This window comes from Ursus arctos, unplaced genomic scaffold, assembly GCF_023065955.2.
Source record: "Ursus arctos isolate Adak ecotype North America unplaced genomic scaffold, UrsArc2.0 scaffold_14, whole genome shotgun sequence".
Taxonomy (NCBI): domain Eukaryota; kingdom Metazoa; phylum Chordata; class Mammalia; order Carnivora; family Ursidae; genus Ursus; species Ursus arctos.
In genome coordinates, this window is record NW_026622808.1 from 16,605,485 (window position 1) to 16,621,608 (window position 16,124).

Sequence of the window (16,124 nt, forward strand, 5' to 3'; positions counted from 1 at the left end):
TCAAAGTGATGGTATCTGGAGGTGGGACCTTGGGGGAGGGGACTAGGTCACGAGCGTGGAGTCCTCCGGAATGGGACCAATGGGATGAGTGGCCCTACTGGGAGATACGCTCTCTCTCCTGCAAGCCAGGAAGAGCGCCCTCGCCTGAACCGGCCAAGCTGCTACCCTCCTCCCAGACCCCCAGCCTCCAGAACTGTGAGAAATAGACGTCTGTTGTTTAAGGCCCGCCCCGCCTCCCCCCTCCCCCCCCCCCCCCCAGTGTAAGGGCGTCTTGTTACAGCGGCTGACCCGCCATTCTGGCTCATTCTCATTGCGGTTTCCAGCTCCACTCTCTCTTTTCCTCTTGCCACCTCATAATTCATTTTCTGCCCTCTTCCTACTGTGAGGTTGCTATTTTATTTTATTTTATTTTATTTTATTTTATTTTATTTTATTTTATTTATTTTATTTTATTTTTTCATGGAGGCAATATTCACATCACATAAAACTAACCATTTTAAAGTGAGCGGACTTAGGACATTTCCAACGTGGGGCAACTCCATCCAGTCCGCAGACGTGTCTCAGTGCCTCGAAAGATAAGCCCCTTCCATGAGGCAGCCACTCCCCACCCCCCAGGCCTCCCGCCCCCTGGCAACCACTAGTCAGCTTTCCTGCTCTGTGGAGTCACCTGTTCGGGACATTCCAGATATTTCATAGACGTGGAAACATGCAATATGTGGTCTTCCGTGTCTGCCTTCTTTCACTGTCATGTTTTCAAGTTTCGTCCACGTCATAGTGTGTGCCAGCGCTCCCTTCCGTTTTAGGGCTGAGGAATGTTCCAGTGTACGGACGCATCACATTTCGCTTTGCCCGAAGTTCACACTGAGGGATGTTTCAGTCGTTTCCACCCTTTGGCTACCGCGCAAAGTGCGGCTATGAGCATGCGTGCGGGCGTGTCTGTCTGGGTACCAGTTCCAAGTCTTTGGGTACATAGCTAGGATTGGAGCTGCTGCCATCGGCTTTTTAAACACATAGACCAGCCTTCATCTCTCCCCTGCTTAAAATCTTGCGGTGGCTTCCCACTGAGCGCCCAGGGGGTTAACCAATTACGCCCTGTGGGCCAAATCCAGCCAGCCCCTCGTCTGCACAGGAGCAGCTCTCAGGAGAAAGCACTTCAGCGAGCTGCAGATGCCCACCGGGGGTGTCTTCCTCTGCTTGCTCCCCACTTTGCTCCCAGTGTCCACCTCCCTGACCCACAGCCAACATCGCATCACCTTCCATGGCCTGTGCCGCCATGGAGAGAATCCCAAGCAGACTCTGCGCTGAGCACGGACCCCAACGTGGGGCTCGATCTCACGACCCTGACATCGTGACCTGAGCTGAAATCAAGAGTCGGATGCTTAACCAACTGAGCCACCCAGGCACCCCTGTCTATCTATTCTATCATCTATCTATCTATCTATCTATCATCTATCGATCTATCACCATCTATCTATCTACACACACACAATTTAAGGAATTAGCTTGTTTGTTTTTTTTGTTTTGTTTTGTTTTGTTTTTAAGCAGGCTCCACACCCAACGTGGGGCTTGAACTCGTGACCCTGAGATCAACAGTCGCATGCTCTACTGACTGAGCCAGCCAGGAACCCTAGGAATTGACTCATGTGACTGTAGGGTTTAGCAAGTCCAAAACCCACAGGACAAGCCAGTAGGCTGAAGATTCAGTTAAGAGTTGATGCTACAGTCTTGAGTCTAAGGGCTAGAAACTCAGGCAGAACTTCTATGCTGCTATCTTGAATTCCTTCCTCCTCAGGAAACTTCTTTTTCCTTCTGCCCTTCAACTGATTGGACGAGGCCCACCCACATTATCAAGTGTAGCCTGCAAGTCAATTGACTTTAGGTGTGAATCACATCTAAAAAATACCTACCTGGCAACATTTACACTAAACCATGGCCTAGCTAGGTTGACCCAGAAAATGGCTATTATTGGATCTCATGACTATACTGGGGGCCCCACGGTAGGCGAGTACTCTCATATTGCCCTGTTATGCTTTCCTCTCTGGACATCCTCACTGTCTGCTGTCCTTAGAATGTCAGTTTCAAAGACCCTGTCTGCGCTCCAATAAAACAACACCCCATGGGCTAAGGAAAGGGAGAAAAGGAATCCCAGGGCAGAAGAAAGGGGAAATAAGCAAGAAAAGAAATGAGAAGAAAGACATCAAGGTGGGTGGGCAGGTCGGCTGGCGCACCTAGTGAGTGATGAGGACTTTTGAGGGCCCCTTCGGTGGAGGTCCCTGCCTATCAGGGCGGGTGTGTGTGTGGTGTGGTGGCCGTGAGACTATTTCCCCCAGTTACCCCGTATTCCTGAAATCAGGAGGTGGGGTTTACAGGACCTGCGAATCTTAAGGGAAAGGGGCTGAGAAGGGGGCGACAGCGAAGCTCAGGGCTTTCCCGGTGATCACATCTAGAGCCAGGGAATGGACCCCGCCCTCCAGAACGCTAGCGGCGAACTAATCCAAAGAGGCATCTAGGACCCCAGCTCCCCCCGGCGGCCAGTGAGGCCCTTCGCCTGTGGCTGCTGCCCTCCGCAGCTCTGGGGATGCTGTGACCACAATGCCCCCGCACTCCCCCTCTTGATCGCTGACTCAGACCTTCCCTTTCGCTCGCTCGCTTGCTCACTCACGCGGAGCTCCAGCGGACACGTGGCCGGGCCTGCCCCCTACCGCCCCCTCCTGGACACCGCAGCCCCAAGCGGAACGCAGGCGGGGAGCAAACGGAGCTGCGCGCGAGCTGCAGGTGAGGGGCAAAAGGGAGGAAGGTGAGAACAGGTGAGGACGCAGGTGGGGAGGCAGGTGGAAAGAAAGCTAGGGGAGCGTATGGGTAAGAGAGCTGGTAAAGATACAGGCAAGCCTGCAGTCGGAGGTGTAGGCGTGGGCCAGGTGACAATGCCAAAAATGCAGGGGCATACCACCCAGGGCGTGGGTGGCCACAGGTGAAGATTCAGATGACAATACTGGTAAGGACGCAGGTGAGGTTCCGGCAGGGGGCAGGTAAGCAAGCAGGTGTGCCCTCAGGGGAAGGGGCAGCGAGCTGCTGGTGAGAGCCCACGCAGGGCTGGGGCGGAGGAGCTGGGGAGATGCAGGAGCGGATGAGGGGGGTGCATGCCCCCGGGGGGGGGGGAGAAGGACACCCTGCAGGTGACGGCAGGAGGGAACCAGGTGCGGCTTCAGGATGGGGACTCCCAGCTGCCTCTTTCCCTCTCAAAGACCTTCGCACGTGGGGGGACACATGGCACACAACTGCGGCTTTATTGTGGGGACCGTGGGGGGGGCTCAGTTGGGACAGCCAAAGACAATCATGTCCTCCGTGAAGCTGGCTAAGTCGCGGCACTGTTTCTCATTCTCCTCGTCCTGGCATTCCTCGGCCTCGGGCCACAGCTCCACCCACGTGTCCTTCCCGATGATGTAGCTGATGCTGGGGGTGGGGGGAGGCAGGACGGGTCAGGGGCGGGGCCGCGGGCAGGGTGGGCAGGGGCGACCCTGGGCAGGCAGCGGGCTGGCACTCACTTGGGTTTCTCTCCCCACAGGTCGGAGGACACGCCCCACATGAGGTAGTGTTTCCCCTCCTGCAGCTTCAGCGCTTCCCTGCACTTAATGTGGCTGATGAACCTGCGTTCCTGGGCGACCCGAACCTCGTCCGAGCCTGGAGGGGAGGCCAGGGGGCTGAGCGGGCCGCAGGGAACGGGCAGGCAGGGGTGCAAGGGCGGAGGACAGAGCGCAGGGCCCACCTGATTTGATGATCTGCTCGATGACCATGATGTAGTCGTCAAAGTCGTCCGAGGGCTCCTTCCTGAGGAGCCGGGTCTTGTACACTGCAGGGGGAGGGGAGGAGGGCCGTGGGGGTCACCCTGCCCCGCAAGCGCACCTGGGCACGGCCCCCCGCCCCCCGCCCAAGCAGATACGTGCAGGATCACGGCCAGTCCCGCGACAGTCCCTGCCCCCCGGGAACCTACCCGCCACACGCGATCCCACACACAGCCACGCACAAGCACAGCGCTAGGCACGACCACGCCTACTCCTGCCCACTGCCTCCTGCACCCGGGGTCTCAGATCGCCGCGGCTCGGCTCAGCTACAACCGCGCAGTCACACACGGCTCCCAGCATGCGACCTCACCCACTCGGGCACACAGCCAGCCCGCTCATAACCGTGGCTCCCACGCAATCACGGCCCCTCACACACATTTACACACACACACACACACACACACACGTTGCCCGCACCAGCGGCCTGGAGGACAGCCAGTCTCACACGCAACCACGGCCATGAACAGGCTCACATGCACAACCACAGCCACACACACTGTTGTTCGCACCCGCTCCCACGTGCGTGCACCCGCTCACCATAGTCTACGCCCGGCTCACAGGCCTTGTCCAGCCGGTACTCTGGGGTGACCTTGTCCACCTGGTGCATGAAGCAGTTCTCTGCGGGGCGGAGGAGTGGGGGGCACGGTTACAGCCCACGTCTCCTCCTGGGCCCGTCCCTCTGGGTGCGGTCTCCCGCGCTCAGGTGGGGGACCCGGTGGGTGTGGCCACCCTTCCCGGCCCCTTCGCGCCCACCCTCAGCACAGCGGCACATGTCCTGGTGGCAGAGCTTGCTCAGCAGCCCATCTTCTTTCTCTGGGTGGTAGAACCGGACGCAATTCTCATCTGCGGGCAGAGTGGTGCGGAGGGGTCAGAGGGCTAGGGCCTCCGGCCCAGAGAGCTGGGGGCTCCGATTCCCAATTCCAGTCCCTCAGATCTGGAGGTGGCGGGTCCCCAACACCGCGACTCCCACCTTTCAGATCCCCAGGACCCTCAACCCCCACCTTTCAGATCCCTGGGACCCTCAAACCCCAGGTCCTAGGTCGGCCGCTCACCCAGGTTGTAATAGGAGTACACCCTGACCGATCCAGGCTGGACCAGCCCCACGTTGAAGTACTGGTGCACTTTGAAGGATATGCAGTCCTCGTGCGTGTGGGAGATCTGCGGGGAAGGAGGAGGCCAGTCAGCGGGACGACACGGAGGGAGCCCAGCATGGGTACCGGGGTTTGGAGACAATGAAGGATCAAGGTGGGATAGGGGTGGGGTGGGTGGAAGGAGGAAGAGGAGGCTCGCTGAAAGATTTATGAGCACTTCAACCAATCCCTGTTCTGTTTCTCCAGGGCTCAGAGCGGGATTGTGCTTGTCAGCTTCCTTCCTCACAAGTATGGCCACGTGACTGAGCTCCGGCCAACGGACTGCTATCTAGGTCCGTAAAGACATTCCACGGTTAAAGATACTGAGTGGTATATTTGAAAGTTGCTCGGATGCCCAGGTGGCTCAGCTGGTTAAGCGTCTGCCTTCTGCTCGGGTCATGATCTCAGGGTCCTGAGATCGAGTCCCGTATTGGGCTCCTTGCTCAGCGGGAAGCCTGCTTCTCCCTCTCCTTCCCACTTGTGCTCTTTCTTGCTATCTCTGTCTCTGTCTCTCTCTCAAATACATAAATAAAATCTTAAAAAAAAAACATCTGTGAGGTAATGGATGTGTTATGTAACTTCATTGTGGTGATCATTTCCCAATATACGCATACATCGAATCATTATGTTATACACCTCACACTTACACTATGTTATATGTCAGTCACATTTTGTTAAAGCTGAAAAAATAAAGAAAGAGAGAGAGAGAGAAAAAGAAATAGATACACATATGTATGTGTATGTGACAGGTGTATTTGGAGGAAAAGACTAACAGTGAATTCGCGTAGAACTGCGGAACTGTGTTCTATTGCTCTGCAATTTCCCTGTAAGGTTGGAATTATATAAAAATTTAAATGTACAAAAATTAAAATACAAGAAAACATCAATGCCCGTCTCATGCACAATCCTCTTTTCTTCTAGAAAGAACGGGTCCAGCAGATGACTCTAAGGGTCTAGGGATTGGAGCCCCAAGAGGGAAGGCACATGGATCCCTGAGTGACTGTGTGGAGCAGAAGGACCTTTCCTTAACCTTCTACCCCAACTGGACTTGGCCTGAGTGAGAAACACAAGTCTCCTGTGTTGGGATCCCCATATTCTTGGGAGTTTTTTATTATAGTAGCTAGTGTTGCTGATGCTGACTGATATGGGGTGAGGGGCATTGGGACTTAGCAGGGAGAATATGAAGATAGCAAAGCGGGAAGGCCTAAGGAGGGCAGAGGAGGAAGCTCAAGTCCTGTTGGAGATGAAGAGAGTGAGAGGTCAGATGGAGAGCTAAGAAGAAGAGAGAGAAATGACAGGGGATGGGGAGCGAGGGAAATTCTTGTTCACCACCGAGCTCTTGGTTTTTTAAGCCAAAGTGGCTCTTTCCAGTGGTTGTTGAAGACTCTGATGGGAAGAAGTTGGAGGAAGCAAGCATAAACTGAGGTTGGAACATGAGTGGTCGGAAGGTAGGGATGACCTGGGGGGACCACCTCATTCCACGTACCCCTTCCTCCACCACCCAACAGCAGGTACCGCATTTCCCCTAGCCTGGGCCTGGCCTGACCCAGAAGAAGGCCAGCCAGGTAGAGGTCAGGTCCCCGTCGAAGCCTTCCTTACCTTCTCCAGGTAGATGATGAGGGTGTTCTTACTGGAGAAGGCCTTATTCAGCTCATACTTAGAGATGTATTTCTCAACACCGATGCTCAACTGCGGAAGGACAGGACTTGTGAAAATCCTCCTTAGTCTTCTTCTAGACCCCAGGGTTCTTTCCACTGATCCTGGCCCCCAAACCCACAAGCCCTTCATACCCCGTCGAGGTCAGCAAGGTCAGGAGAAAAGCCAGTCATCATGGATACATCCAGGATCGACATGGTAGCATCCTGGTCTCCCAGGTACCTGAATGGGGGCAGAGAGAGGACAATTGGGTCCCAGGGTGGAGTCAGCCCTGAGGGTCATTTCCTGGACAAGGGGTGTCTGATCAGAGACTGAGGTTCCTGGTTCCCACAGAGCAGCATAGAGGGATATCAGATTTTAGGAAACATTCCCAAAGGGAATAATGGAAAGGCAGTGTAATGGTCAAGGAGACTAATAGCTCAGGCTCTAGAGCCCAATTGCATGGGTTCAAATCCCAGCTCTACATGACATTTGATGAGTCACTTGCCTCTACATGCCTCAGGTCTTCTAGAAAATAAAGACAAGAAAATGTTACCATGGTCTAGCTCAATAACACCAGGGTACAGTAATCACAATTGCACAAAGTACAAATCTTGTTTCTAGCCCTTCAGTCCACCAATCACTGTGCAAGTAACAGATGCACATCACAGTCAATGACCAATCACGTCACTTCTTTCAAAGTCTGTCGGTGCTGGGTCACTGAGCAGCCATTATTCAGTTCATGCACTGATAGCAAGGTGTGTGGTCGTGTTAATTCTTTATCTGCCAGCGATCAACCCACCTGACGTTTTTTTGTTTTGTTTTGTTGTTTTTTTTTTTTAAAGATTTTATTTATTTATTCGACAGAGATAGAGACAGCCAGCGAGAGAGGGAACACAAGCAGGGGGAGTGGGAGAGGAAGAAGCAGGCTCATAGTGGAGGAGCCTGATAAGGGGCTCGATCCCACAACGCCGGGATCACGCCCTGAGCCGAAGGCAGACGCTTAACCGCTGTGCCACCCAGGCGCCCCAACCCACCTGACGTTTTGCAAAAATGAGTCACTGAAAGAGGGAACTAACCAACAAAGATGAAAGCATGGCAGAGAAATGAAGACTGGTAACACTGGAAGTAATACTTGAATAGCACATAAATGGAGTTAGAGAAGAAAGAGCGGGCTGTGGGAACGTCGCCCCTGCTGCCATCAGGGAGGCCGGCTATGCAGCGGGAGGCACCTGGGGAAGGCGAGCCCATCAACATAAACAAGAAGAATGGCTGTGACCAAAGGATGCTGCTGTCCCAGAGGAAGTGACACCAGCAGAGACGCCGGCCATAACTCTTGGGTATCTTGTGACACTGGCCACTCGAAGGATTAAGTGTTGGAAGCTGACCTACCTCAGAAGGGAACGTGACAATTCACTATGTCATAGGAAGGATGCCTGCTTTATCCATACCCTAAGTTATACAAAGAGGAGGAAGGAGGTGCTTTGGAACCACAGTACTTTTGACACGTGTTTTACAAAGGAGAAAAAAAAAAATCACTTGCATCTCAACGTTCTAATGTTTTCATTTACAGCATACTAAACGAATACTCGTCTTACTGTCATTTTCATTTCTTTATACTTTTACAATTGGCAGTATGAGAGTTTTTGATGTTGCGATAAATTACTTGAAAGGCCATGGACCAATTGTAACTTCCGCCACTGATCGTTGAGATTGTTCGCACAGTCTCAGCCTACGTGGCCACTGCTAGTCTCAGACTGCCATGCACAGTGAGGACTGTGCCTGCGGCATCCAGCTCCAGGGGAGACTTAAGACAATGCCAGATGCACAGTGCCATCCTGGAAGGGGTTGGTACCACAGATATTATTTGTGAGAAGTCTTGTGATAGACAGAGGAATGGCCAAGGTGACCCCCGGTGAGCCATCATCCCTTACCTGGTACAGATGTTAAGAATCATGGTGCTCTTGGCATCCTGAGGCCTCTTGACTAGAAACACAGAAGACAGAGGAATGGGAGGGGGGTCCCTGGGTCCCAACTCAGGAGGGGGGCAGGCAATAGAATGGGGCTGGGGGAAGGGTAACAGGTAGGGTCTTCACTCCCTTTACCATCTTCAAGGGCTCGTTGTATGTCAACCCTGAGGTCAAATTTCTTGCAGGACGCTTGGTTTTTGAGCTTGGCGTAGTACATTGTCACCACCTGGTGAGATAGTGGGGGCGATGAAGCGTCAGCGCACTTGAGTTGAGAAGGAGAGGGTCCGTCTGGGGCAGAGGGGTCGAGAGAAAGTGGTGGCCCAGCAGGTGTGCGCTCCTGCTCCTTACCGACAAGGTACCTTCTCCTTTTCCTCGAGCTGTTACTTCGAAATTCTCATTTCTCTTGGTCTGCAGGGAGCAGGGAGAGAGAAGAGAGGATGTTGAGAACCAAGCCTTCCCCTGGCTGCAACAATCATCTGCTCTCCCTCCTGCCTCGGGCAAACCCTGGCTGGTGTGGAGGGTGACAGCAAGGAGGGTTTGGCTAGGCAGCTCTACCTCTTCTGACCGCAGGAGGCTAGCAGATTCCCAGAGGATGACGTGCTTGATGACAGAGTTTCGGCTGGGCAGTTTGATGGACACCTCCAGGTTCAGGTCCTTGTGGTGAGGGACATCCTTCTGGTATTGGGCCAAGGCTTGGAATACCATGAAGGTGGCCTAGAACCCATGAGAGAGGAAGAGACTCAGATCAGAGGGAGGGGGCACTGAGACTGTAGCCTAGGACCCCTCCCCCCCAGAGAGGGTAAGGATGAGACTGGGGGTTGTTAGACACCGAGGATATGCTCTAGATTCTCCAAGGGACAGAGGCTTAGACCAGAGCCTGGAGACACTGAGAACATGTCTAGAATCCACCAGAAATTGCAGGCATGAGACTGAGGCTGTAGTAACACTGAGAATGTGGCCCAGTCTGATCCAGAGGAGAGTCTAAGACAAGAGTTTGGAGTCACTGAGGATGTGTTTAGAACCCACTCATGAAAAAAGAATGAAGTTGGAGCCTGGGGTCACTGAACATATGATCTAGAATCCAAAAAGGATACTGAAAATATGACTGACAGCTCGCTAGGAAGAAAGGGGATCAAACTGGAATCTGAGGTTATTGAAACCATGGCCTAGAACCCACCAGGGAGAGAAATGCTGGGAGTCTGGTGGAGCTAAGAACCTGGTCTAGAACCCACAGAAAGACAAGCTAACACGGAGCCTGGTGGAGCTGAGAACCTGGTCTAGAACCCACGGGAAGACAAGCTAACATGGAGCCTGGTGGAGCTGAGAATGGGGTCTACATAACAGGAGGCTCAGAACACAGCTTGGGGCATTGAAAATGTAGTCTAGAACCCACAGGTGGGTTCGCAACTGAAAAAGTGTGATCTCTCAAACCCACTCCAGCCATTCTGGCTTGTGGGGCAGAAGGACTGCCCGTCTTGGTCAGGCCAGTGGGAGGCCAGAGGAGGTAGGCATGCAGGTGCCTGGGGGACATGGGGTCACTTGCCTGGGTCGAGCCATAGCCACCTCCGTAGTATCTTTGCTCATTGAGCCAGCGCACGACCGGAGGTGCAGAGTCGAAGTCTTTGAGCAGCAGCAGGGCCAGGAGTGCATAGGATGTGGCCTCCACACTGTAGAGCTTCTGGCCAGGCTCCTCCCAGCGCTCCCTGTCTGCGGAGAGAACCCCCATCCCGCCCCCCATGCTCACTGCTCTGTCCGGCCTGGAGATGGCTCAGAGAAAGCTCAGAAGAAGACTCCCCCTAGAGTTCTTGGGGTTCAAGTATCCTGGCTGGCATCCAAGGCCCTCAATCTGCTGGCTCCTGCCTCACTCTCTTCCCTCATTAACCTTCACTCTTCCACTTAACTTCTCCACAGCAGCCCCACTGATCTCCGGGAGAGTCCCTAAACTTCCCACGCTCATTCTTACTCCCGAGTCTTTTGATATTCCGTTCCCTCTACTTGGAGCACCTTTTCTCCACTTACTGCTGTTAATCCCATCCTGCACAATCTGGCTTCCATGGCACCCCAAGACTGGGTGACAGACCCCTGCCCTTCTTTCTGTCTCTCAAAACATCCCGTGCTCTCCTGCCCCAGCATTATGATGTCCTATAGCAATCTACTAACTCGTTTCTTTCCTCAACTGGAGCGTGAGGCCATGATGGCAGGGGCTATGCTGTATTCGCTATGATTCCCAAGCGCCTAAGAAAGTACTTATGGCAGAGATTGTCATTAAGAACCATCCCCTCCTCTTCCTGGGCACACAGTTGGACTACATCTCCCACATATCTTTGCAGGCAAGGATGGCCACGTGACGGAGCTCTGGACAATGGAATGGGCACTAGCAATGATAGGGGCCCCTTCCACTCCTGGTCTACCTCCCTTGCACAGTCCTCCTGACTCTTTCCCCTTCTGCTTGGATGGAGTCGATTCCAAGGACCTGGAGTGGCAGAGCCATGAAAAGATAGAGGCTGGGATCCGGCACCAGTGTATAGAGGAGATCCGTCCATGAACAACAAAATTCTATTTTGATAAACCACTCAGTGTATGGTACATCATGTTTCTTGACATATGTTCCATCAGTCGGTGCAAACCGGGTATAGATCATCGCTGGAACCAATGATTAAGTGCCCACTAGGTGCTAGGGATGTGCTAAACTGCCTATGGCATTATCTTGTCTAATCCTAATGACCCTTGAGATAACGACAATCTTAGGACAACAGCAGTGATAGAGCTCTTACTAGGTGCCAGACCTTCTACCCTGCATTACTTGTTCAATCTTCACAACCACCCTATGATGTAAGTAGCATCTTAAGATGAGGTCCAGAGAGGTTCGGTGACTTGTACAAAGTCACACAGCGAGAACATGGCAGAGTGGGATTTGAATTCGGGTCTGTCTGACGTCAGAGCCCACGTCCTTGCTCCTGGGTCATAGCAGCGCTCAACACGCACTTGTTGCATGAAGGATGCAGTGGACCTTCTTGTGTAGCTTACGATGAGGACTTCTCACACCTCAGAGCTATTCACCCAGCATGGCTTAGCACCATCCACTCCAGCTCGACTTGAAGCTGCCCCTCCCAGCGCAGCTTAGAGCCATGCATGCCAGCTCAAGATGACCGCCCCCAAACCCCAGTCATGCATTCCTCTTTTACCTCGCCAGGCTGCCCCTCACCTTTGGCTGTGCTCAGAAATTTTCTGAGGAGGTCTCCCTCCAGCTTGTCCAGCTGGGCTAGGGCGTAGCCAGCAATGGCCACAGAATATGATCCCTGCAGGTTCTTGTAGTGGGCGGCAAGATACTGTCCGGCCTTATTGATGCTGTTTGGCAGGCTCTATAAGAAAGAGGATCGAGTACTTTGGCAAGGTGCACATTACTGCCACAGAGAGCTGGTAAGAATCACACAAGTACCACTTTCTTAGTACCAGGATGGTTTCTGTCCTTGGGACATATCTGTCTTGGATCTATATCCCCCCCAGCCCCGCGTTTTCCGGACATTTTAGCCACTGTGAGCTGCCTTGTTGCTGAACACCTATGATGTGCCTGGGACAGTTATATACCCAGTGGTGTACTGGTAGCCGTTTAAGCTCTCCAGTGTGTGTTAGGGGGTGGGGGAGGAGGGTGGCTGGTTTATAGACTGCCAGTTACTGTGACGTAAATACTCCCACTATGGCCAATTTCAAGCTACCACCATGTCCCTGAACATGGGGTGGAGAAGAGATGTCCCAGATAGGCACTTGTGAGCTAATATGAACCAGATTCAGAGCCCCGCTGGGAATGCCTCTTGTCTGATCACCAGCTTCCTAGCTAACACTTACTATATGCCAGTCTATTTTTATCATCGAGCCTACTGCACAGGTGAGAATACTGAGACCCAGAGAGATGAGGGGGTGGAGGAAGACGTGATGTGCAGTGTTTGTGGATTTTCCTGGTGGCCAATTTCAAACTACTGATGTGGAGGCAGTGAATGCAGAGTTGGGAAGAGGTGGGCAGTGTTAGACAGTATTTTCACCATATAGGTACGTAAACAACCTCGAGATGGATAGATTTACCACAGATAATGACGAAAGGTAATAAAACCATTAGGAAGTGATGAGTTTTGAGTGTTTTTAACCTTTGTTTTTAATGTTTAACATGTGGTCTAATTTACTTACATGTATGTAACTTTATATAGTTTAAATTTTTAAAAATATTTTATTTATTTATTTGAGAGAGTGAGTGAGAAAGAGAGAGCACAGGAGGAGGGGCAGAGGGTGTGGGAGAAGCAGGCTCCCCGCTGAGCAAGGAGCCCACCTGTTGCTGTGTTGTAGTAGAAACTCATCCTGTGGAAGCGGCCATATTTGCCCAGTAAGACCTACTTCCTGGCCTCAGCTGATTGGCCCAGGTGTGATCACCTGACCAGGGTTGAGCCAATCAGAACCATTCCCTGGGACTCTGACAGCCTTGGTCTGGCTGTTTCCCCAAAGGTCGCAGCCAGCCACATTCTGCAGGCAGAGAAAGAGGAATTATTGGGCCCAGAAAGGCCTGCGTTCCCTTAGGCACTAAAGATAACAGCCCCCTCCCCTCCATCTCTTTTCTGGGTTCTAGCTGAGGGAGAAGCAGCAGGCTGAGGGGGCTTTTGTTGACGTTGGCTAAAACTCTCTGAAAATGGTAAAGCCGGCAGAAAGGACCTGCTCTTTGATCTCTTTGTGTCTCAGCTTTCTCTTCTGTAAACTGGGGATAATAAGAGTAGCCTACCTCTTGGGTTCTTACAAGGGTTATAGGACTTAACCATGTGAAGCTCTTAGATGAGAATCTTAGCTAATTACCCCCCAAATGTTGGGTATTATTATGGCCACTGTGGTGGCTGTTATTGCACTGGGGACGACTGAGAATCACCCAAATACAACACCTCACCCTCCAAAGTAGATGTGCCCTGGGTAGGGGAGGAGAGAAGAGGATGGCGGACACTTACGTTGACCTGTCCTTCGCAAATATCTTCAGCCTCTTTCAGTGCAATGAGAACAAAGGCTGTGAGGGACACCTCCTTCTCCTTAGAATCCCGGACGCCACCCTAGAGTAGGAAGCAGGAAACAAGGGCAGGGTCATCAGGGTGTTCCCATTTTGTAACCAATCCCCTGTAGGGTCAGTAGGTCAAGGCAGGGCTGAGTCTCTTCCCAGTGTCTCCTTAGGAGGGCCACTCTCTTCAGTATTCATTCAGCAAATGTTGCTGGTGCTGTGGAGAAGATGGTGGGAAAGAACCAGACACTAGCTCAACCCTCCTGGAGCTTTCCTTATAGCAGGGGAGACAGACACAAACCAACCAGTTCAACAAAAGATATATCATTACAGACTGATGAGTGCTGTGCAAGAGAAGTGGATGTGGCAGTGAGAATGGACAGTGGGAGTGTGACTCAGTTGGGGGAGATCAGGAAAGATGTTGCTGGCGGTGACAGGGGTTAGCATGCCAGGCAGTGGGAACAACATGTGTAAAGGCCCTGTGGCAGGAGAGAGCAAGGCTCCTAGCAGTACAGATGGAGTGTGGATGGGGGTAGGGGGACAGCTTTGAGACTGGACACCCGAAAGGTCAGGCTAAGGCAGTGATTCTCTAACTTATGCACGCATCAGCATCACGGGGGTGAGGGGTGGGTTGTAGAAACCGATTCCTAGGCCCTGCCCCTAAAGTTTCTGATTCCATGCATCTAGAGTCCAGCCTCAAGTTTGAAGGTGATGCTGCTGCTGCTGGCATGGGGATCCCATTTGGGGAACCACAGCTCTGAGGGGTTCTAGGTTTATTTTCAGAGTGAAGGGGGAGGGGCTTTGGTTTTGCACTGGACTCTGAAGGTCTCTGGTCTTTGCAATGGAAGAGCGACACTCCCGGTGAGGGGGTAGTTTTTCTCCTGTCTATCCTGTGACTTTCTGGCGCCCCTTCCTCAGCCTGCCCTGAACCCCTGCCTCTCACAATCATCTCTTGGTGAATCACTGGCCCGTCCTCGCTGAAGATCCCGTCGGGCTTCTGCTTCTCGATGATCAGCCATTTGACCGCCCCACAGAGGACCTGGGCGTCGATGGCGATGAGGTTGGCGGCCAGAGAGAAGACCTTGACCACGTAGGCTGTCAGCCTGAGGGCGGGCACAGAGTGTAAGCCAATCGCCTCCGGGATGCAGAGACTGCCATTCCAGCAAACCAATGAGCAGAGAGGGGCAGGGCCTGGCCGGGCTGGCCCAGCTTCCCCACCTAAGCCAAGACCCAGCCGTAGGAGGCGCTTGACGACCGCAGGCCACTCGGCAGCCCGCAGTGGGCGCCTCGCCTCTGTGGACCGAGGATCCAGAACTGGGCACAGGGCTGTGTGGACGAGGCCCGCCGGCACCACCCCAGGCCGCCCTGCTCTGTGCCGTGCAAGGGAGACTCACCAGGTGCTGGACGCCCGCTTCACGAAGGCAGCGAAGGCTGAGTTAGCTTGTCTGAAGGCCAGCTGCTGGGTGTACCCTGCAGGGAAGCGAGAAGTGTCCCCAGAGGAGCAGGAGATGAGTGGAGGGGGTGCCTGGCATGGGTATGCCAGGAAGGGAGGGGCTTAAGGGACAGGGGTTCAGAGAGGAAAGAAGGGGCTCAGGGCGGAGTAGGAGGAAGAGCTTCTAAAAGGGGAAGGGACTCAGAGGGTGGGGCGATCAGAGAGAAAAGGGGGACGGAGTTCTCAGAGGAGAGAGGTTCAGAGAGGGGAAGGTTCTCAAGGGGGTTCAAGGCAAAGGGGCCTCAGTGAGAGAGGGTGCTCCCTGGGGCTCAGAGGGGCCCTGGGTCTCAGAGAAGGGAAAGGTTGGGGGGAGGTCTTTGAGAAGAAGGGAAGCAGAGAGGGGAGGGGCTTCGAGGAGAGGCGGGGCCTCGATAGGGGGCAGGGTTTCCGAGAGGACACTCCTCGAGGAGGGGGCTGGAGGGGGGCGGGTCTGCAACGCAGGCGCACCCTTCTTGATGAGCTCCAAGGACTCCTGCCGTTTCTCCAGGCCGAGCTTCTCCCACTGCTCCGTTTGGTCCAGGTAGTGCACGGCGATGACGGTGGGCGTCATGCCGATCATGTTTTGCTCCCCGCAGCCCGACGGGGTCACGATGAGGTGCTTCAGACGGTTCGCGTCGATGGCGTCCTCTGCCATCTGAGCCACCGGGGTCCCTGCAGCCGGGCGGGAGGACCGCGCTCAAGCACCGTGGGGTGGGGTGCGGAGAGCTGGGGCTGTGACCGGCGATCCCAGGCTCCCACCAGCCAGTGCCAGAGAGGCCAGGGGCACTTGGGGGCTGAGGGGTATGTGATCGAAGGGGAGCAGCAGGCTGAGTGGCCAAGGGGTGTGTGTGTCTACATTGGTAGGGAAGGGGGTCTTGGGCTTCATGGGAGAACTCTGGTCGCTGAGTCCTCTTGTTAGACCAGTGGCGAGTTCATTCCAGTAACAATCGTCACGAATACTTAGATCGTGCTTGATGCTGTTTGCCAAGCGCTGTTAGAGACCCTCCTGGAGCATCTCATTTAATCTCTCAACAACCCTTTGATATAGGT

The 16,124-nt window shown here is 53.6% G+C and overlaps 1 protein-coding gene across 1 annotated transcript in view; it reads right to left on the reverse strand.

Moving 5' to 3' along the window:
- Positions 1–3,268: 3,268 nt before the first annotated feature.
- C3 (complement C3) overlaps positions 3,269–16,124 on the reverse strand; it is a 35,761-nt gene continuing 22,905 nt past the window's right edge. Inside the window, exons 24-41 of the mRNA XM_026481214.4 lie at positions 15,543–15,746; positions 14,998–15,073; positions 14,547–14,706; positions 13,560–13,658; positions 11,783–11,939; positions 10,121–10,284; positions 9,133–9,291; positions 8,926–8,985; positions 8,713–8,803; positions 8,542–8,593; positions 6,763–6,850; positions 6,572–6,661; positions 4,895–5,000; positions 4,596–4,685; positions 4,380–4,460; positions 3,767–3,850; positions 3,546–3,681; positions 3,269–3,453 (exon numbers count right to left, since the gene is read on the reverse strand). Of these exons, the coding sequence (XP_026336999.1) occupies positions 3,312–3,453; positions 3,546–3,681; positions 3,767–3,850; positions 4,380–4,460; positions 4,596–4,685; positions 4,895–5,000; positions 6,572–6,661; positions 6,763–6,850; positions 8,542–8,593; positions 8,713–8,803; positions 8,926–8,985; positions 9,133–9,291; positions 10,121–10,284; positions 11,783–11,939; positions 13,560–13,658; positions 14,547–14,706; positions 14,998–15,073; positions 15,543–15,746 (2,039 nt within the window). The 3' untranslated portion in view covers positions 3,269–3,311. The remainder of the gene's footprint in view (positions 3,454–3,545; positions 3,682–3,766; positions 3,851–4,379; positions 4,461–4,595; positions 4,686–4,894; positions 5,001–6,571; positions 6,662–6,762; positions 6,851–8,541; positions 8,594–8,712; positions 8,804–8,925; positions 8,986–9,132; positions 9,292–10,120; positions 10,285–11,782; positions 11,940–13,559; positions 13,659–14,546; positions 14,707–14,997; positions 15,074–15,542; positions 15,747–16,124) is intronic.